Genomic DNA, 27482 nt, shown 5'->3' with positions numbered 1-27482 from the left:
GTGTTGATTAATTAGAGGCAATCTATTTTGGTTGCTATTCAACGGTTGATTCTAACTTGATCTTATATTTGTTTTGTTCTGTGCTCGGGAACTCAAAGTAAGAGTTGTGGGCACTTCGTTTGCAACGGTAGATAGAACGTCTAAAAGGTATTTCTTCTTATCCCTCTTTATATGAAATAACGGTTAACGAATCTTATGGTTTATGGAAATAGGTTAAAATTTTATATTTCCGCTGCTATACGTTAGCCTATTTTTCCAACAAAAACTTATTTTGAATCAGTTAGATTTACTTCTAAGGTTTATAATATGGAAAATCGTTTAATTGGATTTGGTTTTGAAATTGCTAGAATAAGAATTAGATTAGAGTAAAACAAATGTTAGAAAATACTTCTGATTTAGGGATAAATTTACAAAACAGAAACGTTTAGTTCTTTAGAAAAGTAAACAAATGTATTCATTTGCATTAAGCAAAAAAAACAACTTTAAACTTTGTATAAATTATAACAATGAAATAAACGTCGATTCCTCTAATTTTAGGGCTTTGAATTGCAGTCAATCCTCCTACGGTCGGGTTAGATCGCTACCTTAACCAAATTGATACTCTACTGATAATATCAATTTGCCTAAGTGTTCAACAAAGTTTCCTTGTAAAGATTTTGAATTTAACTACGTTTTAATGAAAACACCAGAACTCACTTCGGATCCTTTACCAAAGTGCTACATAAAAATCTATCGAATAGAATGAACTTTATTAGATGAAATATGAATTTGATACAAGTTTACAGAGAACAAGAAGCGTGGAAACTTTCGACGGCGTGCAAGTGAACGGGTTGTCAATCCTTTCCTTGGGTTTCGTTAGAGTTTGTCAGGCTCAGGGGCGGATCCTCTACTAAATCTTCTCGTTGTAACTTCGTAATAGAGATACGGTCGGCTACTACCAAAATGTAAATTAATATGAACAAATCTAAACGCTACTGTGTTTGTAATTATTGAATAAACAATGTGTGTACATCATATTGCTTTTTACAGAAATGAACTCTAAATTCTGAATCACTTGACTCAGAATTCCTGCATTAGTTCTATACTAATCTTCTCTTTTTCGATATTTCCAACTCTCCATCAACTCTTTATTTATAGATGTTGAAGAGTCGTGATTGAAGTATCGTGTCCGTTATGAAGGGTCGTATCCTCTGCGAAGAGATGTTTTTATCCACCCGAACGAACGCGTTTCGTCGAAAACGAATGTGTGCGAATGACTCTCCAGGAATTTCTGAACTTGCCGAGAATGCAAATTCTCGGCCGAGAATGGGGGAGCAGATATTTGGTCTTCGAAATCGTCAAGGGAATAAGCTGGTGACGCGTGTCGCGACCGAGAATGGAGGATTCTCGGTCGCGACACGGACTGTTTTCCGTTTCTTCGACCTTTATCCTCATCCTCGTTTTGGCGTGTTTGATCTTCATCGTCTTTAGCTCCTTTTGTAGGGTTTTTCTTCTGTTTTTTAACTCTTTTCGTTCCCATTTGGATTTTACCAAATATTTAGGTACCTTGTAAGAAAGAAACATATCCGAAAGTAAAAGTATTCTAAACAGGTATAAATAGTATGAATTCGAAGCAAAACTGATGTAATTATTGATGATATTTTAGGTATATTTTGGGCTTAACAAATCTCCACACTTAATCTTTTGCTAGTCCCGAGCAAAATTTCACTGAATTTATTCTTTAACTAATCTCTTTATGAACATAGAACATATATCTTGGTATTACCTTTTAAATTAGTTAAGCCGAAAAGACTAACTTCGCATGGCAATTTTATACGCAAAATATCAAACTAACTAGTATAAAGGCGATATATCATTCGTCTTGTATCTTTATTTTAAAACTGAAGTATTTGGGACGATATAAACACGCATGTTATTGAGTCTTTTGTCTCAAGGCATTTTCTAAGCACAAAATTTCCTTTCCCAAACCTAAACTAATATATGAAATATATTAAATGAATAAGTACTTGGGTTAATTTTCTTTTGCTTAGTTACGCCCAAGATAAGGGTGGTCTTGATCGTAACTTTATACGTATTTTTATTGCTTACTTTAAACTTAAACACGCTTATTTTTGCTTTTAAACGTTCCTTCCATACCTCGATTGTGATAAGGGTGGTCGACCGTGGCCAAAAGTAAACGGTACTTAATTTTTCTTCCCTTTCATACCTCGATTGTGATAAGGTTGGTCTCAATCGTGGCCAAAAGTTAAGAATTCAACTAATTGATTAATTAATATGAATTATGAAATTTAAATTGTAACTTTGGGAAAAAGAAAAATAGCACATTCATCCTATATTGAATTAAAATTCAACATGTATTATGGCTAAAGTTTCCTTAAAAACTTCAATTGGTGTTAATGTAAGACGAAATCAAACCGATCTAAAATTGTTAGTTCAATTTAATGCCTATAAACCTAATTGAAAATTTAAAATAAGATTTATTGTATCATAAATTGCATGATATAAAATAGAGATTGTAATAAAGAATTTATTAACTTTACAAACATTCACTTGAGACAATTTTTACTTAAAATCGTATCGGAGATTTGTGAAAATTTTTTAAAAATATTACCCGTATAGAAATATTATTTTCTATCGATAATGATAACCTAAAAATACTCATAAGTTAAAATATTTTAAACATATGAAAATATATGTTTTATAAAAATAATGTTAAATAAATTGTGTTGCAATATATGATGCATTTGCATAAAACAAGTGTTGCATTTATAAATTAGTCTTATTCATTGCATAAAATTTATTCGTTGCATTTATTATTCATACTAAAAATTAAAATGATATATGTATATCTCCTCCCACACTTAAATTGGACCATGTCCTCATTGGTGCAAATATGGATATAACATGAAAAATAAGCACGAAATAAAGCATACGAAATAAAAATAGAAATTTAGCAAATAAAAATCATTCAACATAAATTGAAAATTGTACGAAACATAATAAATAGAAATATTGTGCCAAACTGAAATTTAAAAACAACATAATAAGATAAAAGGAAAAGATAAAACCTAAGCATTAGGCGGGGAATCCGGAGGTGTTGGTGAAGTTTCCACATTGCGGCGACGGAAAAATGAAAGCATTCGATGCCGTGTTGACCTATGCTCGCGCCTCAAAGTATTGAGGTTGTCATTCATCACCATATTAATCTCCACCAAATCATCAATTCGTAAATTCATTTGGCGATTATTTGAATTGATTTGGTTCAAAATCCGCCTTAAATCCACCGGATCATCATCTTGAGGTGCTTGGGGTTGTGGTTGAGCTTGCGGTGCATCTTCCTCTTCCTCCGCCGCGCCTCCTTCATCGGTACCTACAAATTGGGAACTTGAAGCTCCTCCACCCATAGTGCCACGAAGATGGGCAATACGGGAAGCAAATGAAATAAAGACGGGAGGAACCGAAGTAAGCAATAAGTGAGCCCGCTCAAGCGCCGAAATGTCCAAAATCGGAACATACCCATGGTAGGTGGACATGTCATAATCGGCTAATTCACCCCGTGCTCCCAAAACAATTGCAGCGATAAAATTACCGAGACGGACTTGAATGGTATGAGCCCTCGAAGCACAAAATAAATTGTCAAATAGCATACCGATGCTATCAACCCTCAAACCCTTAAACAGACAATCCAAAACGAACAAATCCCGAACTTGAATTTTTGAGCTCTCAACACGACCAAACAATGAAAAACTCAGAAATTTATGAAAGAAGAACACACAATTGTCCTTAATCAACTTGCTTGAGGTATTTTTGGAGTTAAAATATTCTTGATTCGAAAGAGTTTGCCAAATAGAGTCGTTATCAAAATCCTTAGGCTTGTCATAGAAATCAGCAGTAGGGAAACCAAACATATTCCTCATAGCTTCATAATCTATGGTATAAGTTACACCATTATTCCTAAAGGAAATTGATGTTTTCTTCTTATTCATGGTCAAAGTGACCAAAAATTCTAATGCATATTCCATAATACGGGGAAAACGCATAGAAACAAATGCTTGCCAACCCAAAGTTTCAATGAAAGCATCAATTCTAGTAGAGAAATTCAATGCTCTTACCGAATCGAAGTCAAGGAAGTGCATATCCACAAACTCCCGCTTGGAATTGGAAAAGTGAATGAATCGAGCGGCTTCCTCCTCCATTTCAATGTCAAAATAGGCTCCGCAACGAATACGAATGCGATTAGCTTCCGTAACTTGAGGCTTGTGACCAATACGCTTTGTTCTAGGCATGTTAATGGTGTTTAGGGTTTGCAAAGAAGAAGAAGAAGAGATGAAAAGAGAGAAAATCAAAGGTTGAGGATGAGGTGAGAGTTGTAAATGAGGAATTGAATTGATAAGTGATTAGAGAGAGTAAAGAATAAATTGGGAAGAGTAAAAGTAATGTATGGGGAAGAGTTTAGAGTAGGTGATTGGGTAAAAAGTGAGGTGAAGTGAGGTTTGTGTAAGGAGTAGGTTTATATAGGGTGAAATAGGGAGATGTATAGGTAGAGTAGGAATAGGAATAGGCTAAAAATATGTCAAAAATCCGGAATGAATTCGCCCTACAGGTCGCGTGTCGCGACCGAGAATGCCGATCCGCGGTCGCGGCACGCGAATTTCAGAGATTTTTTTGCTCTGAATTCGGCCTGTTTTTGCTGGACTTACCGAGAATATATAATTCTCGGCCGAGAATCGGTCCATTGTGGCTGTATTAAGTGTATTTTGACTTGCTTTGTGCAATTTTTTGATTAATTGTGTCCTGAATTGAATTATAACTGTACCTGCACTTAAAAAACTTAAATGAAAAACATTAAATTCAAGGAAAACCAAAGGTTTATCCTTATTAAGTGTAAAAATAAAAAGAAATAAATGTCATATTAGTGCATTAATGAAACATTAATGTACATTTATGCATATAAGTTAAATGAATCATGTTAAGTGAAATAAATACAAGTTCATGTTTTAATAAATTGAGTTAAACCTAAAGTTAAAATGGATTAAATGTATAATGTGAGAAAAGTATGAACATAGTTGTTAATTAATAAAAACCATATTAGTGCATTATAATAATTTTTTTTATTTTCATTTGAGCAAGAATGACTAGAATTGGGCAATATGAAGAGATTTAGTATAGATTGATCCATGATCATATAGGAAATGGAGCAAATATATATTAACTTTAGTCAAAACAATAAATCAACGAAAATAAGTAGAAATTTTTATTGAATCAACATATATGTACAAAAATAAGACAAAACATAAAAACAAAGAATGAAATGAAAGCACACAAAAATACATAAATATTTACAAAATATTAGAAGAAAACTTACAAACCTAAACTATTCTATATACTCATCCCTATCAATCGGGATTTCTCTAGCCCTATACCGTTCAATTGTCAACTGCACGAAAGCTTGACGTTCTGGTGCAGAAAGAAAATGCGGGCCTGCTCGAAAAACACGTTTCACTAGACCTTCATATTCTAAAAACTCATAGTCTAGTGTCGGAAAAGATTCATCCTCACTCCAAGGAATAGCAATAGTACCCTTGGTACCGAGAATTATTCCGCAAATTATATTCCCGAATCCAATCTTTTTATCCTTGGATCGAGAAGCGGCAACAAGACCCTCCATCAGAATTTTTGAAGAATCAACTGTTCCCTTGGAATATATCTCCAAGGACATATAAGTCGGTGTCGCGGACCACATTGCTAAATGTGCAACCGAACAGACTGTGACACAGAAACTTATGTAGATACATCATTGAATTAGAGTGAAAGGATTGATTATAGGCGAGTCGAGGATTGAAACGCCAGAATCCAGTGAGCATTCTCCATATGTCTGTGGATGTCATATCTTTGCCAGGATGACGTTTGATTGTATCCCTCGGGGGAAAACCAAACCAGGCATGCAACTCGGGATATCCGAAAGTAAATATTTCGCCATCTCGACGAAAACTAAGACGCACCATTCGTTTGTTAACAAAATGAACGGTACAGAAAAACTCGAGAATCCAATCGCCAATTATAGGAAATCGCATGTTGGCGAATGTTATCCATCCCAATCTTTCCAAATAGCGACTCATGTCATCGCTTATTCCGAGTTGTTTATTCAAAAACTCGTCCATATATAACATTCCAACGAAGAACTTGTAACGAAGCCTCTAGTAGCGCCTGCCTTCATCATGATTGGAGATAGGAAATGGCACACCATATCGTTTGGATAAGTCAGGACGTTTATTGATTGAAGCAGCATTTTTCCTAGGGGATTTGTGTTTAGTAGTCATGGTTTTGTGAAGAACTAAAGAAACAAATGTGTCTGTAACTTAGTTAATAATGGAGTTTTGAGAAAATCAGAATCTTGTTCTGATAGAGATGAAAGAATGCAACAGAACTTTGATCCTCTACGATTTATTTATAGGATTTTAGGACGAAATGAGGTGTTGTTTTGATGCGAAAAGGCATAAAATCATACCTCTGAAAGTTGAAGAAACTCAATTTTTCGATTTTGAAAAGCTGTGTCTGCAGGATGAAGAAGATACAGGTCTGATGGTGTAAAAAACTACCGTGTCGCGACCGAGAATCCCAATTCTCGGTCGCGACACGCTGATTTCCTCGTGGAAATCAGGCGTCGAAACCCTATATTTTTGATTCTCGGCCGAGAATATAAATTCTCGGTAAGTTCAGAAAATTCCTTACCTGTTTGTACAATTCTGAAAATGTGAATTCTCAACTGAGAATTCCAAATTCTCGGCTGAGAATCACCAAATTTCTCCTAATTCGAACTAAAAGCCTAAAATAAAAATAAAAGCATGACTTAAACATATTTTTATGTATCGAAATCTTAATATAAAGTCTATTAATAATTAAAAATCATAAAATTGGCATGTGTAAAAATTTAAACTAAATCAAAAATCATTAAACTAAATTAAAACTAACAAAACAAAACAAAATAAAATAAAATAAAAATAAAAATAAAGTACATTAAATTTAAATGAATTAATCTTCAGAAAAATGCGTTACAAACGCAATTTCTTCGTTTGAAACATTTTCGTAATAGATTTTGCATCTATTACCGTTAACTTTGAAACGACCTCCGTCAGGTCCTTCAAGTTCCAAAGAGCCATAATCAAATACTTTAATGACTAGATATGGTCCTGTCCATCTGGACTTAAGTTTACCTGGAAATAAACGGAGTCGTGAATTAAATAACAGCACCTTGTCCCCAATGTTAAAGCTTTTGACTTTAATCTTGGCGTCGTGCCATTTTTTCACTTTTTCTTTATATATTTTTGCATTTTCGTAAAATAGATGACGTAACTCGTCTAACTCATTTAAGTTGAGCAAACGTTTCTTACCTGCTTGTTGCAAATTAAAGTTAAGCTCCCTAATAGCCCAATAGGCTTTGTGTTCTAATTCGACTAGCAAATGACATGCCTTCCCATACACTAATCGGTATGGAGTCATTCCTATTGGTGTTTTAAATGCAGTACGGTATGCCCATAACGCATTGTTGAGTTTACAAGACCAATCTTTCCTTGAAGACGAAACTGTTTTCTCTAGAATCCATTTGAGTTCTCTATTTGATATCTCTGCCTGACCATTCGATTGAGGATGGTATGGCGTTGACACGCGGTGGCGTACTCCATATTTTTTCATAAGTATATCAAAACTTTGGTTTATAAAATGGGTATCGCCATCACTTACAATGACTCTAGGACAACCAAATCTACAAAATATATCTTCAAGAAAACCAACAACAACTTTAGAATCGTTCGTCGGGGTTGCAATTGCTTCAACCCACTTCGAAACATAATCTACGGCGACTAATATGTAAGTTTTACCATTAGAAGGGGGAAAAGGTCCCATGAAATCTATTCTCCACATGTCGAAGACTTCAACTTCTAACATGTTTGTGAGGGGCATCTCATCTTTTCTGCCTAAATTTCCTGTTCTTTGGCACTTGTCACAACGAATAATAAATGAACGGACGTCTTTAAACAATGTAGGCCAAAAGAATCCACATTCTAATATCCTGGCTACTGTCTTACTAACGCCGTTATGTCCCCCATACGAGCTAGAGTGGCATTCCGACATTATAGACTCATATTCATTTTCACTAACGCATCTCCTAATTATCCCGTCACCATAAGTTCTGAACAAAAAAGGATCTTCCCAAAAATACTGTTTAATGTTAAAGAAGAATTTCTTCTTTTGTTGGAAAGTTAATCCTTCCGGAACAATGTTGGCTGCAAGATAATTTGCAATATTCGCATACCATGGCACATGACACTTTTTATTTGATAGAGATATTCATCAGGGAAATCATCTCGTATACCGATAGTCTCACCTATAGGACCGTTTTCATCTTCGAGTCTTGATAGATGATCGGCGACAAGGTTTTCTACTCCCTTTTTGTCTTTAATTTCGATATCAAATTCTTGTAACAATAAAACCCATCTAATTAGACGTGGTTTTGCATCTTTCTTAGCAAACAAATATCTTAAAGCTGTGTGATCGGTATAAATAATAACTTTCGAACCTAACAAGTATGACCTAAACTTATCACATGCAAAAACTACAGCTAACATCTCCTTCTCGGTTGCGGTGTAGTTTAATTGTGCACCGGATAGTGTGTGACTTGCATAGTAAATGACATGAAGTTTCTTATCCTTTCTTTGACCTAAAACACATCCGACGTCTAAGTCACTTGCATCACACATGATTTCAAAAGGTAAATCCCAATCGGGTTTAGCAATAATAGGTGCACTGACTAAAGCTGTTTTTAATGTTTCGAAAGCTTTAACGCAATCTTCATTAAAATCAAAGGTCGAATCTTTCACTACACCATAGATTGGCTATTGCAACCACTTTTTAGAAAGTGTTGGCTTTAAGTATTGCCTTAGCTAAATTGATTTGATTGATACTATTTATCTATATCAAATGCAACCGTTCTTATAAAGTGGTTTGGAAATTACAGAGAAGTTTTTAATAAATCTTCTGTAAAAACCTGCATGTCCTAAAAACGACCTTACTCCCTTAACAGTAGTTGGAGGGGGTAATTTTTCTATTACTGAAGTTTTTGCTCTATCCACTTCTAATCCCTTTTCAGATATTTTATGTCCTAAAACAATTCCCTCGTCAACCATGAAATGACATTTTTCCCAGTTTAATACTAAATTTGTTTCTTCACACCTAGACAAAACTTTATCCAAGTTCTGTAAGCATGAATCGAAAGAATCTCCATGAACGGAAAAATCATCCATAAAAACTTCCATGATATCTTCAATGAAATCATTAAAGATTGCAGTCATACAACGTTGAAATGTTGCTGGTGCGTTACATAGACCAAAGGGCATTCTCCTATATGCAAATGTTCCATAAGGACATGTGAAGGTTGTTTTGTCTTGGTCATCCGGGTAAATATATATTTGAAAGAACCCGGAGTAGCCATCTAGAAAACAATAGAAAGCATGACCAGCTATTCATTCGATCATTTGATCAATGAAAGGTAGAGGAAAATGGTCTTTCCTAGTTGCTTTATTAAGGTTCCTGTAATCTATACAAACTCTCCAACCGGTGGTGGTTCGTGTAGGTATTAATTCACCTTCGTCATTCCTTACAACAGTTATGCCTCCTTTTTTAGGTACACAGTGGATTGGACTAACCCATTCACTATCTGAAATAGGATAAATGATTCCATTGTCTAGAAGTTTAGTAATCTCGTTTTTTACTACTTCTTTCATATTCGGATTTAAGCGTCTCTGCCTATCCGCTTTAGGTGGCTTGTCTTCTTCTAAGTAAATTCTGTACATTACAATACTAGGATTAATTCCTTTTAAGTCTGAAATTTGCCATCCCATACTTCCTATTCTATTTCTAACAACTTCTTTTAATTTTTCTTCTTGAACCTGTGTTAATTTGTTAGAGATAATTATAGGTAGAGAATCGTCTTCGCCTAAGAAAGCGTACCTCAAATGGTTTGGTAATTCTTTAAGTTCTAATTTAGGTGGAATTATAATTGAAGGCGGAACGGGTGCATCTTCTCGAATCAAAGGCTTTGGGTCCTTATCTTCTAATTCTTCACTCATTATAGGTTCTATTATTTCTTCTTTTTGAACAATGTCATTTACACATTCTTCAACTAAATCAAGTTTCATACAAGCGAAATCCTCCATAGGATATTTCATTGCTTGGTTCATATCAAACTCGATCTTATCGTCTCCTAATCTTAAAACTACCTTCCCTTCCGACACATCAACTAGAGCACGTCCCGTGTTCATGAACGGTCTACCAAAGATTAGCGGACAATTAACGTCATATGCAAAATCTAATATAACGAAATCGGTAGGAAAAATAAATTTATCAACTTTAACTAAAACATCCTCGATAATACCATATGGTCGTTTAGTGGTTTGGTCCGCTAATTGCAAAACCATATTAGTACGTTTGATATCTTCTTCTAAGCCTAACTTATTAAAAATAGATAATGGCATCAAGTTTATGCTTGCTCCTAAATCACAAAGACAACTTGGGAATTCAATATCTCCCAACTTACAAGGAATGGTAAAACATCCGGGATCTTTAAGTTTAGTGGGCAAATTACTTGACACAATTGAACTACAATCTTCAGTTAGCGAAATAGATGAAATTCCTTCCCAACTGATTTTCTTTGAAATTAAATCTTTTAGGAATTTACCGTAATTGGGAATTTACGTAATCGCATCCATAAACGTTAAATTAATATGCAAATTTTTAAGTTTGTCTAAAAATGTTAAAAGTTGTTTGTCATAGTCCTTATTGCGGACTTTGTGTGGAAAAGATGGTTTGGGTACAAAAGTTTTTGTACTTGAGTCAATTAGTGTATCTTTTTGGTTTAATATATCTTCTTTGGATTTTGGTAAATCAGTTCCTGGTAAAGTTGGATTTCCGGGCATTTCCGGACCTAAGTAATTTTTCCCTGAGCGAAGAGTGTTAGCTTTTACATGCTCTTTCGGATTTTCTTCCGTATGGCTGGAAAGATGTTGAGCGATTTCCGCAAGTGCACGGTATACGCTTGTAGTAATAAAAGATATCGATCCCACAGGGAATGTTTTTTTAACAAAAACTTATTTTGAATTGATTAAATATACTTTTAAATAAGGAAAAAATCGTTAAATCGGATTTGGTTTTGAAATTGCTAGAATGAGAATTAGATTAGAGTATAAAGATGTTAGAAAATACTTCTGATTTAGGAATGAATTTACAAAACAGGATTGTTTAGTTCTTTAGAAAAGTAAACAAATGTATTCGTTTGCATTAAGCAAAGAAAACAACTTTAAACTTTGTATAAATTATAACGATGAAATAAATGACGGAACCTCTAATTTTTAGGCTTTGAACTGTAGTCAATCCTCCTACGGTCGGGTTAGATCGCTACCTTAACCAAATTAAAACTCTTTCGAGATAATAATTTGTCTAAGTGTTCAACAAAGTTTCCTTGTAAAGATTTTGAATTAAACTACCTTTTAATGAAAACACCGGCAATCCACTTCGGATCCTTTACCAAAGTGTTGCATAAAAATCTATCGAATAGAACGGACTTTATTAGATGAAATATAAATTGATACAAGTTTACAGAGAACAAGGAGCATGAAAACATTCGACGACGTGCAAGTGAACGGGTTGTCAATCCTTTCATTGGGTTTCGTTAGAGTTTGTCAGACTTAGGGGCAGATTCTCTACTCAATCTTCTCGTTGTAACTTCGGAATAGAGACTGGTCTATCTACTACCAAAATGTAAACTAATATGAACAAATCTAAACGCTACTGTGTTTGTTATTATTGAATAAACAATGTGTGTACATCATATTGCTTTTTACAGAAATGAAATCTAAATTCTGAATCACTTGACTCGGAATTTCTGCATAAATTCTATACTAATCTCTTTCTTCTATATCTCTCCAACTCTCCATCAACTCTTTATTTATAGATGTTGAAGAGTCGTGGTTGAAGTGTCGTGTCCGTTGTGAAGGATCGTATCTGTTGTGAAGTGACGTCTTTATCCACCCGAACGCGTTTCTTTGGATTAAACATGTGTTCATTGTACTTGGACGAATTTCTGCACTTACCGAGAATATTTAATTCTCGGCCGAGAATGGGGGAGCATTTATTTGGTTTTCGAACGAAGGGAAGGAGCTGCTGAAAAACGCGTGTCGCGACCGAGAATTTGAGATTCTTGGCCGCGGCTTTTGTAAATTCTCTACCGAGAATCTTGTTTCCTCAACCGAGAATGTGACATTTTCTTCTATTTCTGACTTCGTCTTTCTCCTCGTTTAGGTGTAATTGATCTTCGTTGTTTTTGCCTCATTTTGTAGGGTTTTTATTCTGTTTTTAAGCTCTTTTCGTTCCTATTTGGATTTTACCAAATATTTACGTACCTTGCAAGAAAGAAACATATTCGAAAGTAAAAGTATTCTAAATAGTTATAAACAACACAAATTCGTAGCAATATTGATGTAATTACTAATGATATTTTAGGTATATTTTGGGCTTAACAGAAGACTTCCCTCTTTGCGGGATGGAATTGATTTAGCGAATTGTCCAATTTGAACTTCCAAATTATGGATGCTAGATGATTGGTTTTTAATAAGCTGATCGGATTTATTCTCGATCCGTTTAAAACCATCTTCGTGATTACTTATTTTTCCGCTCATAACATCAATAAATTTGTCGATCTTAGAAGATAAAGTGCTAATCGTATCTCTTGATTGATTTTGACAATTAGTGGTACGATTTTGATTAGCATTTGTATTATTATTATTATCTCTCCAGTTAAAGTTAGGATGATTTCTCCATCCAGGATTATATGTATGGGAATAAGGGTTATTAGTTTGGTTTTGCCCTTGGACAAAATTTATCTGTTCAATTTCGCTCATACCTTCATAATCCACATCCGTTTGGATTGGATTACCATTAGGATCACACGGTGCCATAAACCTATCAATTTTGTGCGATAAGGCAGAAAATTGGGCTTGCAACATCGCAACTGGATCAAGATTCACTATACCTTTAACTGATGATGTAGTTGAGGATGATGGTTTCGCCACTGGTATATGTCCACGCTTCGCGGGCCACATACTATTGTTGATTGCCATTTCCTCCAAAAGTTCTCTTGCTTGGGCCGACGTTTTCTTCATGAATAACCCTTCAGACATAGCATCTAATGAACCTCTAATTGTAGGGTTCAATCCATTATAAAATGTTTGCATTAAAAGTTCAGCGGGCAGTTGGTGGTGTGGGCATAAACGTTGAAGTTCTTTAAAACGTTCCCAAGCCTCATAAAGAGTTTCATTATCATTTTGAGAAAAAGATGTTAACTCTTTTATGACTCTTGCGGTTTTTGCTAAAGGAAAATATTTTGATAAAAACGCTTGGGCTAATTGCTCCCAAGTTTCAAATGTTGCGGCTGGCATGGAAGTTAACCATTCTTTGGCTCGATCATTCAAAGTAAAAGGAAAAAGGCGAAGTTTGATTGCTTCCGCAGTCACATCTGCAACCTTAAAAGTGTCGCAAATTTCTAAGAAATTTGTCAAATGGGTGTTAGGATTTTCGTTAGGTAACCCGTAAAATGTTACATTATTTTGCAACATATTAAGCAATGTTGGTTTAATTTCAAATTGGTTTGCATTTATTTGGGGTCTAACTATGCTGTTTGTTACACCGGCCACTACTTGCCTAGCGTAATCCATAAGTGTACCCATAATTTCTGGCTTAGTAACTCTAGTTTTTATTGGAGTCTTGTTTTTGTTTTTCTTGTCTTTCTTGTTCTTTTTAACCGTTTTTTCAATTTCTGGGCCTAGCGGTTTTGGTGGAATGCCTGAACTTCGAGAATTGCGCATGAACTTGAAATTTCGCACGAACCGAAACTACCTTCAAAACAGAATTTGAAAAATATGTTAGTAATTTGAAATAAATAAAATATCAAATTTTGAATAAGTATAAATAAACCTAGATTCGAAATAAAACATGAAAAATCTAAATTTTTGTCAAAAATTTTGGCGTTCCCCGGCAACGGCGCCAAAAACTTGTTGAGCGATTTTCGCAAGTGCACGGTATACGCTTGTAGTAATAAAAGATATCGATCCCACAGGGAACATTTTTTAACGAAAACTTATTTTGAATCAGTTAGATTTACTTCTAAGGTTTATAATATGGAAAATCGTTTAATTGGATTTGGTTTTGAAATTGCTAGAATAAGAATTAGATTAGAGTAAAACAAATGTTAGAAAATACTTCTGATTTAGGGATAAATTTACAAAACAGAAACGTTTAGTTCTTTAGAAAAGTAAACAAATGTATTCGTTTGCATTAAGCAAAGAAAACAACTTTAAACTTTGTATAAATTATAACAATGAAATAAACGTCGATTCCTCTAATTTTAGGGCTTTGAACTGCACTCAATCCTCCTATGGTCGGGTTAGATCGCTACCTTAACCAAATTGATACTTTACTGATGATATCAATTTTCCTAAATGTTCAATAAAGTTTCCTTGTAAAGATTTTGAATTTAACTACGTTTTAATGAAAACACCAGAACTCACTTCGGATCCTTTACCAAAGTGCTACATAAAAATCTATCGAATAGAATGAACTTTATTAGATGAAATATGAATTTGATACAAGTTTACAGAGAACAAGAAGCATGGAAACTTTCCACGGCGTGCAAGTGAACGGGTTGTCAATCCTTTCCTTGGGTTTCATTAGAGTTTGTCAGGCTCAAGGGCAGATCCTCTACTAAATCTTCTCGCTGTAACTTCGTAATAGAGATACGGTCGGCTACTACCAAAATGTAAACTAATATGAACAAATCTAAACGCTACTGTGTTTGTAATTATTGAATAAACAATGTGTGTACATCATATTGCTTTTTACAGAAATGAACTCTAAATTCTGAATCACTTGACTCGGAATTCCTGCATTAATTCTATACTAATCTTCTCTTTTTCTATATTTCCAACTCTCCATCAACTCTTTATTTATAGATGTTGAAGAGTCGTGATTGAAGTGTCGTGTCTGTTATGAAGGGTCGTATCCTCTGCGAAGAGATGTCTTTATCCACCCGAACGAACGCGTTTCGTCGAAAACGAATGTGTGCGAATGGCTCTCCAGGAATTTCTGAACTTGCCGAGAATGCAAATTCTCGGCCGAGAATGGGGGAGCAGATATTTGGTCTTCGAAATCGTCAAGAGAATAAGCTGGTGACGCGTGTCGCGACCGAGAATGGAGGATTCTCGGTCGCGACACGGACTGTTTTCCGTTTCTTCGACCTTTGTCCTCGTCCTCGTTTTGGCGTGTTTGATCTTCGTCGTCTTTAGCTCCTTTTGTAGGGTTTTTCTTCTGTTTTTTAACTCTTTTCGTTCCCATTTAGATTTTACCAAATATTTAGGTACCTTGTAAGAAAGAAACATATCCGAAAGTAAAAGTATTCTAAACAGGTATAAATAGTATGAATTCGAAGCAAAACTGATGTAATTATTGATGATATTTTAGGTATATTTTGGGCTTAACACATAGCATGAGTTTTTTTAAGCCATGGAATTTGTAAGATTAAAACATTTTGAGGCAAACATAAAATGTCCAGAAGCAATATAGTTTACCAGGCTTGAAAAATATATCAAGAAACAGATGCGGAGAACTCCTCTCCCCTTGTGGTAAATCTGAATTATCTTTCCATTGGAATCCAGAACCTAGATACATCCAAACATAATGCAAAAAATCTTTCAGCTCATACTTTCAGAGTTTTTCAGATCTGTTCCTCTGCTTCCTGAAGCCGTGCCTGCATTATTTTCATCTACACAATCAGTTTTTGAAAAGAGAGGTATTTATGAATAATTTAATATTTTTTATTGAGATTATCAAGAAGAAAATAGAAAAATACTTAACTACTATTTTCTTTCTATCTCTAACGAAATTAGAAAAAAAAATATGCAAGATAATACATTTAAGGGATATATAAAAAAAAAAGGAGAGCAGGAAAATTATTTGAATATATACCAAATTCGATTTCAACTCTGTGATTGTGCGCTGCCTTTGATATGAGAAGAACTTCAACGACTGAAAATGTCATTCCATTCGCCATGCCAAGCATTCCAAAGAACATAGAAATAAATAAATAAATAAATAAATATATAGATATTAAAGGAAATGGAATACAAAATTTATGCTTCAATCAATTTGGTAATCAGACGACACAAATTGATCTAATGAAACAAGCCAATCTGACAAAGGAGGAAATAACCGAGAGCTTACCCCAACTCTCTGCATTTCAAGAGATCTCTGCAATGCCTGCCGTTTGGTAAGTAGATTATGGGGCAGCCTTGGAGGACGTTTATAATTTTTTCCACGGAAAATTATTATAGCATGGCCTTCTCTAAGCTTGTCTACTGATACTAAAACTCCACCACTTTCTGCTTCAAGCAATTTTGCAGTACAAATGACCTGTTCAAGCATTCTCTGCTTTGATATCACCTTTATCACTTCTCTGAACTTCCAGTGCTGATGCAGACCTTCTATAACACCATCAAAGACCCCACGCCTCCCTGAAACAAGAGTAGAAAAAAAAAATTAACCATAACAGACCAAGATAAGAGGGGGTGAAAAAAACAATGCGGTACAATCAATCATTCAGGAGTCCATAACTGTTCCTCCCCTTCTATTAATCGATCTCTGTGAAAACTAGAATCCAACTTTGGAGAAATCCAACTTCTGAATTCCATCTACCATCCTCGGTGGCAAAAGATTTGCTTGAGTATCTACAAGATGTATTTATGTCGTGGAACTATAACATAGCTCGTTTTCCTTTTAACACTAGTCTGAATACCGAAAAAGTCACCTTGCCTTACCAAGGACTAAGTAACTATGCATCTTCATTCCCATCTTTCGAAAGCATTCTCTCTCTTCTTCTGTTATTATTTCCAGGTCAGTGTCCATCTCAGCAGGTACATAGGAAGAATTCAACTTTGACAACTCCCTAGCTGACTTCTCTATCTTTTTCTCTTGCTGCAAACAAATCCATTAAAAATATTTTCACAAACAGCAGCATCATGATAACAAGATTGAAATGAATCTTACAATGAAAAGCCTGTTTTCTTGGTTCCTGAGTTCCTTCTCCAATTTTTCCTTCTCAGCTCCTAATTGAAGTTTAGACTCCTCATTTCCTTTCACAGGCTCTCCAAATTTGACTTCCATATCTTGGAATTCATCTAAAGTTCCAATTTTGCAGGTGTCTGCTGATGGTTCATCAGCAATATAAAAGGTTTCAATTGCATTGAGTCGTGCATCTTCTTCATTCACAAGGCATCTTTTAAGCTCAGTTTCTCTTTCAACTATCAAATGTGCAACTTTGCCAGGAATGAAATCTTTGCCTCTGTACAGTATTATATAGAACTTATCACGAAGTAACAGAACTCCTCCAGTGAGATACTGCATTTTTCACATCAATGTTAAATACAGATATTGGGAATAGATATTAAGCAGATAAACAAAAAGGGAGCAGATCGTAAACGTATAATTAGCCAATGGCCAATATTTAGACATTGTGCAGATATGAACTCTTAGAATAGAAGAATGTGAGTGTCTGCGGACTTGACCACTGTATTAGTTCCTGAGCAGCTATAAATGGCTAAATATGAGTTGCTTGAAATAGAATTACATTAGTATGATAACTATTGCACATTAACCAGCTTGTCTCAAATTACAGGCAATAGCACACGTCTAATGTCAATACGAATAGGAAGCTTCCCTCTCCGTCAACAGTAAAAATATAGGACAGCAATGTTTATTGACACACCATAAAAGTTAATTGTAGTAAACATGGAAATATACTTATATGTGAAAACATTAGTTTGTAGTAAACTTGCCTTTAACTCATTTGCCATTTCCTCATTGTTTGTATTTGGGATTCCCCATTTCACAGCAATCTTAGCTATGATACTTCTTTGCCACAATTTCAAGATAGCAGCAGCTAAACCTTGAAGTTTTCTGTTCCTCCCTTCAAAGAAACAAGGAAAAAAAATCCTCACTTGTGAAAACAATAATATTCCACCCTAAACAAGTATCTACATGTAACCTGATGCATCTGATGCTGTAAAATATTTCAAGTACCAAACGTAAAAAATTACTGTGGATAAGTGGATACCAAGGACAAAATGGGTAGGAAGAGCATAAGCAACCTTCCTTAAATATGTGAGCTCCTCATCTTTTAGCTTTGGTCTAGAATAGGAAGGACAAAGCCTTGAGGGAGGCATAAACCCGGGAATCACTTCTGGAAGTAAATCAGCATCCACAGGCAATGGTTTTCCCATCCACCAGTCAACAAAACGAGGTCCCAAGCCATTCAATAATCTATCAGTTTCTCTCTCAAACAGAGACCCATTAATATTTGGGGTGGTAGCATCATCTGATGTGCAGATAATGGTTGAAGTAAACTCTAATTCTCCATCCTTAACTAAAGTTGGATAATTCCCGGACCGTGGATAACAACTTTTTGTCAAATGATAATTGCTTCCTCTGTAGATAACAAGGGAATCTTTCCTCCTCCAAACAACCAAGCCTCCTGTCTTTAACTGAATATCATTAAAAACAATAACAAAGTACAATGAGAAATTCCCTTTGAACAAAAACAGTTACCAGCAAGATATACTTCAATTTTAAGGAATATATATTAGTTAGTCCTATCCAGAAATCCTATACTGTATTTTGAAGTTTTCTCTAAAGTAGCAATTACTGAAAACAAGAAACAAGGAATCGAAAAGAAAAATATTACTATCTGCATATAAGGAAAATATACCTCCACAATTTCTCTTGCTCTGTTCATATTACGACACAAAGGGACATCGAATTTCACCATGGCAAGCTCATTTCTTCTCCAAACACATCTAATCTCATCAACCACACCTTGTGTAACTCCTGCTTTCTTCACCTTTACCCAATTCTTCATTCTTGCAGCCTCAGTTCTCAATCTCTCAAGTAATTCCCGATCAAGACTCAATTCAGTTTTAGTGATGACCTTCTCCTTCTTTATTTTTTGATACACAAACTTCTCTTCCTTCTCCCAAGGCAATTTTTTAGAGAAACTCTGATCTCCATCTCCTCCAAGCTGCCCCAAACTTTCACCTATATCAAATTCTTCAGAATTCTCCGAGGTATTCAATGAATCTTCATTCTCTTGCAGTGCTTCAATGTGTTTCACAATTTTTATCATCGCTTTCTTACCTCTTACCCCACTTTCTTTATCAGTCAATGCCTTGTCAGTTTTTTCAAAATCAGCAGTTTTAGAAGAGTTTTTGTTTCTGGGTTTTGAAAGATTAAGAACTTCATGAGGTTGAAGAAGAAGAGGACCCCTCATCCATGGAGGTGTTGGGACTTTAATGGCGGCATTCGATTGGGAAATGGGGTTGGATAAGACAGGAAATTGGAGGTTATTGGTGGTGGGAAGTGAAGGGCTGTGAACATTGGTTGAGGAATTTTTGTGGGTAGAAGGGTTTAAGGAAGAAATGATGGGTGTGCGAGTGAAAAATTGAAGCGAAAGAGAAGCAGGCATTTAGTGTTGAGCTACGGTGGATGATATTTTTTAGAAATGGAACGAGTTTCTGATTTTCTGTCAGTCTAGACTGGTTTATCCGGTTTTTCCTTGTTCCACTTCCGGCATCCGCCCTGTTTAGCTTTTCGATGATTAGCTTACCTGATTACCTTAACTGATTTGACTAGCTGATTTGACTTGACTAGTTGTTTGTGTAAACATATTTGCTAAAAATTAGCTGATTGATAATAGCGGTTTGGATTAATTACAAATAACTACCCTATGGTTTGACCGATTTGCGATGTGGTACCTGTGGTATTTTTTTTGCAAACACCTCCATGTGGTTGTCACCGTTAGCAAAATCAAGGCAACGGTAAAAATTCTGTTAAATCAAAGGGGCATTTTCAGAAGAAAAAAAATTGACTTGTTTTTTTTTACTTTTTTAATTGACCTCCTTGTTCATTCTCTCTCTCCTCCTCATTTCTTCCATTGTTTCTTCTTCTTCTTCTTCTTTTTCTCCTTTATTCTTCTTCTTCTTTTTTTTTTAAAAAAAAATTCTGAAATTCGCAATGAACGTTTGGAAATTCCAGACGTTCTTCAACGTCTGAAAATTCCAGACATTAACGTCTGGAATTCTAGACGTTGAAGAACGTCTGGAATTTCCAGACATGATATCGCGTCTGGAAATTCCAGACGTTCTTCAATGTCTGGAAATTTTCTAGCCATCTGGAAAATTTCCAGAATGGCTGGAAATTTCTAGAATTTAAAAAAAAATAGAAAAAGAAAAAAGAAAAAAAAGGAAGAAGAAGAGATAGAGGAGGAAGAAGAAGAAGAAAAGAGAGGAGGAGGAAGAAGAAGATGAAGAACAATGGAAGAAGAATATGAAGAAGATGGAAGAAGAAGGAGAGAAGAGAGGGAGAAAGAAAAATAATTAAAAATAAAATAAAATTCATTTTTCTCAAATTACCCCTTTGCCACGTCATCATTTTAACAGTTTTCATCCATTTGCCTTGATTTTGCTAACGGTGACAACCACAGGGAGGTGTTTGCAAAAAAAAAATACCACAGGTACTTTTGAAAATACATGTAAGATCTCTAACCTTTTTCTCAATGAACTGTTTAGTCCTTCCGTCTGTTTGTTAGATTTTTTACCGTTTATGAATTCGGAAATGACTAAATTACCCTTTACTATTTACCTTCAAATTTCAGAAAAGGAAACCCAATTTAGAAGAAGAAGCTATTTGTATGGAGAACAAGAAAAAGAACAGACCCAATGTTTACGAATTTGAACGATTAAGAACAAAATCAAGAAGAAGAACACTCAAAGTTGATTTCAGATGCAATAGAGTTTAAAGGAAAGAAAAATAAAGGAAAAGAAGAACGCAAATCCAAATTGACTAACAGAATCTTCATGATAGTCTAACGACATGGACTAAACAGTTCACTGAGAAAAACGTTAGGGACTAAACAGTTCATCGAGAAAAAGGTTATGGACTTTACCGTGTGTTTTTGAAAATATAGGGACTAAACAGTGTGTTTTGTCAAAATATAGGGACTAATAAATTAATTACCTTAAAATAATTATCTAAAAGGGTAAGGCCACTGAACTTGATCCATTTTAACATTATGGCCACTGAACTTCAATTCTTAACGGTATATCACTAAACTTTATACTTTTTAATACCGATGACCACTCAACTTTAACCAAGTCCTCAAAATGACCGTTAACAGCCTCAAAATGAAAATATTCAAGAATTAAAGTTGTTCAGAACGATATTTACTATGAAACTACATTTTTTACTTTCAAAAATCACATTTTTTGGAGCTTTCTCTCTCTCTTTCCTAACCAAACAACACATAAATGTCCCCGAAACAAAAAATTTCAAGAATTAAAGTTCCTTAGAATATCATTAACTCTTCGATTTTTTTATTTTCGGACCGTCATCGGTCATTTTAAGGCGTTGAGTGGCCACCGGTGTTAAAAAGTGTAAAGTTCAGTGACCACACTGTTAAGAATTGAAGTTCAGTGGCCATGGGTGTAATTTACCCTTATCTAAAATATAAGATTCATATTATAATATAAAAAAGCATAAGACCCAAATATTAATTCTAACATTTCGTTTCTCATATCATGCAAAATGACATTATACGAATAACGTTAGCACCACCCTTTTTAGGTATAAAGATCGCGTGCAACAGAGTATGCCTAAATGTGTCTTTAAGGGCTTCAGAATCTTTGACAATCCTACATGACATAGGATTCCTCCTAGGGATATCCTAAACTCATAAGGATTCCTAATAAATGAAAGACTTAACCTAAAAAAAACTTATATATAAAAAGGTATAAGCACAAGATACGGTATTTTAATTATTATCTTACAACTAGTCCATACTATTTAATCCTAATCACAAACTCACTTAGGCATATTTACCGTCCTATGCCTACGTTTACACCGCGAACAGCCCCTTCTCCCGTTTGTCCTTTTTCTGCACTTTCACTCTCTTTCAATCCCTTTTTCGCCTCATCCACAACTGTTTTAGCCCCCTATTTCCCCCTCTTCTAATCCTCCTTCATATCGAAGGCACACAACCCACAACGACAATATAGCTCCTCTCTTTTGTTTTGAAATAATAAATTTATAATTAATAGTCTTTATTTTGATTGTTGGTAAACTAAATTAACTTATAACTATTAGAGTTACTTAAGTTACTTTAGAATAACTTATGAGATATTATGTGAAGTTAAGTTAAATTCTTAACTAGTCATTAAGAGTTATTAAATTTTAGAGAAAATTACAAAAATAAACCTTGTGGTTACACCCATTTTTGAACAACACCCAAGTGGTTTATGAGTTTGCAAAGTGGTACCATGTACTTCATTCCGTTAGCAAACACATACCAAATCGACTAACGGTGTTAAAAAGGGGAAATAGTTAATTTGGTCCTTATATTTATTCATTTTTATAAATTGACCCCCTTATTATCTAATTATTACAAACAAACCCCCAAAATAAAAAATAAAAATCAAATATACCATCTTCTCTATCTCTCTTTAATTTCTTTTTTCTTATTTCTCTCTCTTCTCTCTCTCCTCTTTGTTAATTTCTCTCTCTAAAATCAATTGAATTTCCATGTTTTCAATTTAATGACACCTTATATTCTCTCTTTTTCTCTCTCTAGCCTAACCATTTTGATGATGAACAAGACCTGGATTCTTTGTGTCTTATTTTGAACATCAATTAAGACAAGAGAGATGGAAATTCGATTTATGAGGATTAGTTAAGACAAGAGAGAGACAACAAAAAAGGAACATAGAAAAAGAAACAAACATTGTAATGTAGTAAATTCAAATACTATATATAGAATTTGCACCTGATCATATGCCTTTCCTGTAAATTCATCTCCTCAAACTTGTCATGTCCCCATTTCTTATCGTCTTTGGAATCCCACAACTACCTCCTACCATAAGTTCGCCTAAACCATAGGAGGTTTTAAATTACTCTATTAAGAATGACATTACACATGCATACTACAATGGTAGCATTTTTTTAGAAAAAGCAACTTTTACCAATAAAGAAATAGCAGCATAATATAAGAACACAACATTAACAACTTGCTGGTCAGATAATGTATCAACATAAGGTCTTACTACAACCATTACGAAAATCATATGTATCTCAAGGGGTCAAGGAAAAAATAGGCAGATGTAGAAACCATATCGACAACCAATAGGCCAACAATGAAAACTGACTAAGATGTGAACGATGTACCTTTCGGACTCTACATATAAGCATGAGAGTATTTCTATCCAGTCTTTGTAAATAAAAGCATTTAACTGGAAATAGTCAGATTGAAGGATCAACATAATGTCATCTTGCAAATGTATAAAGAAGAATCCACAACTACACAAAGAATCCAGGTCTTGTTGATCTTCAAAATGGTTAGGCGGTAGAGAGAAGAAGAGAGAGTATAAGTGTCATTAAATTGAAAACATGGACATTCAATTGATTTTAGAGAGAGAAATTAACAAAGAGGAGAGAGAGAAGAGAGAGAAATAAGAAAAAAAAATTAAAGAAAGATGGAGAAGATGGTATATTTGATTTTTATTTTTTATTTTGGGGTTTGTTTATGATAATTAGATAATAAGGGGTCAATTTATAAAAATAAATAAATATAAGGACCAAATTAACTCTTTTTCCTTTGACTTTTAACACCGTTAGTCAATTTGGTATGTGTTTTCTAACGGAATGAAGTACACGGTACCACTTTGTAAACTTTTAAACCACATGGGTGTTGTTCGAAAATGGGTGTAACCACAAGGTTTATTTTTGTACTTTTTCCTAAATTTTATTAGGTTTGTAATAGTTACATTTTCATGTAGTATCAGGGCCGGTCCTAATAATTCATGGGCCCTAGACGGAATAATAAATAAGGGCCCCTTTAATAAAAATATTTTACGTAACAAAAATGTAAAATATATTTTAGTACATGATAAACAAAAAAGTATTTCATTAATTCCTTATTTATCTATATATTAAATCTATTTGGTAAAAAATTAAATCAATTTCCACGTGTATATATCACATATTAAAAATTGTGTCATTTGGTTAAAAAAATTAACGAAACGATTAATTTTTCATCGAAGTTAAATGTCACTTATGGAAATCCTTTAAGGGGAAAGTGTTACAAAATGGTATGACAAAATTTTGCATACCACGGAGGACAAATATGAGTTTAATTCTTAAATTAACCTTCAATCTATATTCAAAATATCAATTGGACCTCTTTTAAGTTTCAAATATTAATTATTTAACCTTTTAAAACCTAAATAATTTTTAGGGCTTTTATATGAATATCACAGTTAGTTACAAAATTACAATTAAATCATATCATCAAAATTACTTTTCAATATATTATTATTTTCCGTATATAAGAAATAAAGTATGATTTTATACTCAAATTAAAAAAAATCTAGACTCCAATTCATAAATTCTAAACCTTAGTAAATATATTCTAGACCCTTAATTTATAAGCGCTAATCGTTAAAATATATTAAGAATAATGATTTTATTAGTTTGACCTAATTTAAAGTATTATTTGACATAATTATAAATAAATTCTTATGCAGAAGCTATTTTAAAAGAATTCAATATGGATAAATGCAATTCAGCTTCTACGCTAGTGGATTATCGAAATAAGTTGTCAAAGCATGATGTTGACAAAAAAGTGAATCCAACTTTGTTTAGAATGTTGGTTGGAAGGCTGAGATTTTTGACATGTACAAGACTATATATCTTATATGGAGTTGGACTAATTAGTCGTTACATGGAGGTTCCAACTTTAGCTCATATGGAGGCAGCAAAGCGGATACTTCGATACATCAAAGGTACATTGGATTATGGTTTATTTTATTATTCTCAAAACAATTTCAGATTGTATGGATTCAATGATAGTGATTGGGGAGGAGATGTTGATGATAGAAAAAGTACAACTGGTTTTTTTTATAGGAACTGTTGTTTTCTTTTTGGAGTTCTAGGAAACAAGCAATTGTTACACTTTCAACATGTGAAGTAGAGTATGTTGCAACAACTTGTTTGCCATGCAATATGGTCGAGAAGGATGTTAAAAAGTTTGTGTTTGTTCTAGATGGAGCAACTGATGTTTTTATTGATAATAAGCCAGCTATTGCGTTAGCTAAAAATTCGATTTTCCATGATAGAAGCAAACACATTGACACTAAGTATCACTTTATTAGAGAATGCATTGGAAGGAAAAAAAATTCAGCTCAAGCATGTACCATCCGAAGATCAAGTTGCTGATATTTTTTACTAAAACTTTGAAGTTCAAAGATTTCAGCAGATTAAGAGATATTCTTGGTGTTACTAAAGGATAAAAAATTATAAGTTTAAGAGGGTGTGTTGAAATAATAAATCTATAATTAATAGAGACTTTATTTTGAATCTTGGCAAAATAAATTAACTTGTAACTATTAGAGTTACTTAAGTTACTTTAGAATAACTTATGAGAAGTTATGTGAAGTTAAGTTAAAATCTTAATTAGTCATTGTTTGTGGAAGAAAATCTGATATCCCTACTTGGATGTTCCCTTCCATATCCCCCACTGATTTTATGACATGTGTCATATTAACCTAGCCACATTTAACACTAATTAACTCTGTTAATTTCACTTAACCAATTATGGTTAACTCCACATCTCTCTTTCTAAGCTATTTCTTGCTCCATGAACAACAGGCACATGGAATGCACAGTGGAGACCTTGATCTCGCAACTGATTGAAACCGATAAATAGCACTTTTTATCTGGAGTTTATCCCTTGATGAATATGAATATGATATGTTGAATGCAACAAGCTGTCTTCCTATTGAAAGTAAGCTGTTTAGGGAGGAATCCGCCATTTTTCCCAAAATCGGTTTCAAGTTCTCCAGTAAGCAAAACCAGTAAATTTAAATTAATTTTCCAATTAAAGTTTAATTTTGGATAAAATGGATATTAATTCAATTACAATCTTCTTGTTTATAGTGATGAGAATGATATTAGTGGGTGGATAATAAAGACATCATCATTGATCCACAGAATCACCGAGTTGGGTTGGGGATCGAAAGCGAGTGCCTGGAAAATATTGCCACTCCGATCATGATTCCAATTTTAGTATTAGCAAAAGCATTGACAACGGTTGGATCGGCTCCGCAAAGTCTTATCTTTCTGTAAAGTCGTAGCCCGCAAACACTTTGTGATGGAAGGTTATCAACAATTAGACCATAATTAAATCTTATTGGCGAAATTGGTGGTCACCAGCAATTAGATCATAATTAAATCTTATTGGCCAAATTGGTGGGTGAAGAAAGAGGAAACAGAAAAAAAACTCAAATTCATATATATAATAATCCAGTCCATTGTGCCTTCCATGAACATGTTGTTCGAAAAAGGAAGAAATTGCAGTGAGAAAGAGAGATCTGAAAGGAAATTAACCATTAAATGAAGTTAACAGAGTTAATTGATATTAAATATGGTTAGACTAAAATAACACATGTCATAAAATTAGTGAGGGACAGGGAAGGGGACATCCAAGCAGGGACAACAGATTTTCTTAGATTGTTTGCACCAAAAATAAAGTTTTCTTGTTGCATATTGATGCTCGTAAAATATATAGCATTTAATAGGACAAGTGTATCCTATCGCAACAAGTAATATTGTGTTAACCACGAGATTGAACCACAAAGACTATTTGTTATAATTAGTAAATCTACCTAGAGTGATCTAATTGTTTAGAGGGTTGAATGATAATTTGGGTTTTGTCTAATTAACTAATTGAATTAAAAGCAATAACATAACAAAATAAAGTGAACAATTAACAGGGCAGAATGTGGATTAATGGGAGGCATAATCTAGGCTGAGGACTCCTTTGATTAAATTCTATGTATGGGCTTAGGGAGTTCAGATTTATGTTTTACCAGTAGTTGATGGTAATTGCCATGATAAGAAAGACAAATGTGTACAAGATTCATCTAACCTATTCACATGCATTCGGGTGACGGCTTGATTAGGCATATACCCTAGGTCATGCAAAGCATTAGGTTCTTTGGCAACTAAGGCTAAAGCCGTAGCCCAGCCACAAAGCCGCACTCCTAGTGGTCTATAGCGAGGTCAGGTTTACACAGATTCAGCATAAACAATTCCATGGTCAGGTTCTTATCTATCTATAATCCTATCTTTGTCAGGTTTATAGGCATTAGGCACAATATATACATAAAGGAGGCTAGTTGATCGTCATCGAGTCTCATTCTAGCAATAATCCTATTCCTAACAATTTCAAGGCATTAAGCATGCATAAACTGATCAATCAAAGGCCCTAGATCCCTAATCATATA

The 27482-nt window shown here is 34.2% G+C and overlaps 1 protein-coding gene and 1 non-coding gene across 5 annotated transcripts; one reads left to right on the top strand and one right to left on the bottom strand.

Annotated features, from left to right (window-relative positions):
* Nucleotides 1–13299: 13299 nt before the first annotated feature.
* Nucleotides 13300–13406, top strand: LOC136215983 (small nucleolar RNA R71). Its single transcript, XR_010682983.1, has one exon. It is a non-coding gene; the product is annotated as a small nucleolar RNA R71 (small nucleolar RNA).
* Nucleotides 13407–14880: 1474 nt separating this feature from the next.
* Nucleotides 14881–19703, bottom strand: LOC136201808 (chloroplastic group IIA intron splicing facilitator CRS1, chloroplastic). 4 transcript variants are annotated; one of them, XR_010674161.1, is made up of 9 exons: nt 18863–19700; nt 18212–18638; nt 17934–18064; nt 17146–17496; nt 16917–17073; nt 16324–16613; nt 16069–16128; nt 15672–15850; nt 14881–15464 (listed from the first exon to the last, which is right to left on the bottom strand). XR_010674161.1 is itself a non-coding variant. In XM_065992264.1 (8 exons), the coding sequence occupies exons 1-8, from the start codon at nt 19613–19615 to the stop codon at nt 15818–15820; spliced, it is 2202 nt and encodes a 733-aa protein (XP_065848336.1). In that variant the 5' UTR covers nt 19616–19700; the 3' UTR covers nt 15524–15817. The 4 variants fall into 4 exon arrangements, 3 of the variants coding, with proteins under 3 accessions (XP_065848336.1, XP_065848337.1, XP_065848338.1); XM_065992264.1 differs by lacking the exon at nt 14881–15464 and having other exon boundaries at nt 15524–15850; XM_065992266.1 differs by lacking the exons at nt 14881–15464; nt 15672–15850; nt 16069–16128 and adding an exon at nt 16714–16826 and having other exon boundaries at nt 16485–16613; nt 18863–19703.
* Between the last annotated feature and the right edge of the window lie 7779 nt (nt 19704–27482).

This window comes from Euphorbia lathyris, chromosome 1, assembly GCF_963576675.1.
Source record: "Euphorbia lathyris chromosome 1, ddEupLath1.1, whole genome shotgun sequence".
NCBI lineage: Eukaryota > Viridiplantae > Streptophyta > Magnoliopsida > Malpighiales > Euphorbiaceae > Euphorbia > Euphorbia lathyris.
The sequence above is the reverse complement of the archived record's forward strand: the minus strand, read 5'-3'. Positions and strand labels throughout refer to the sequence as shown.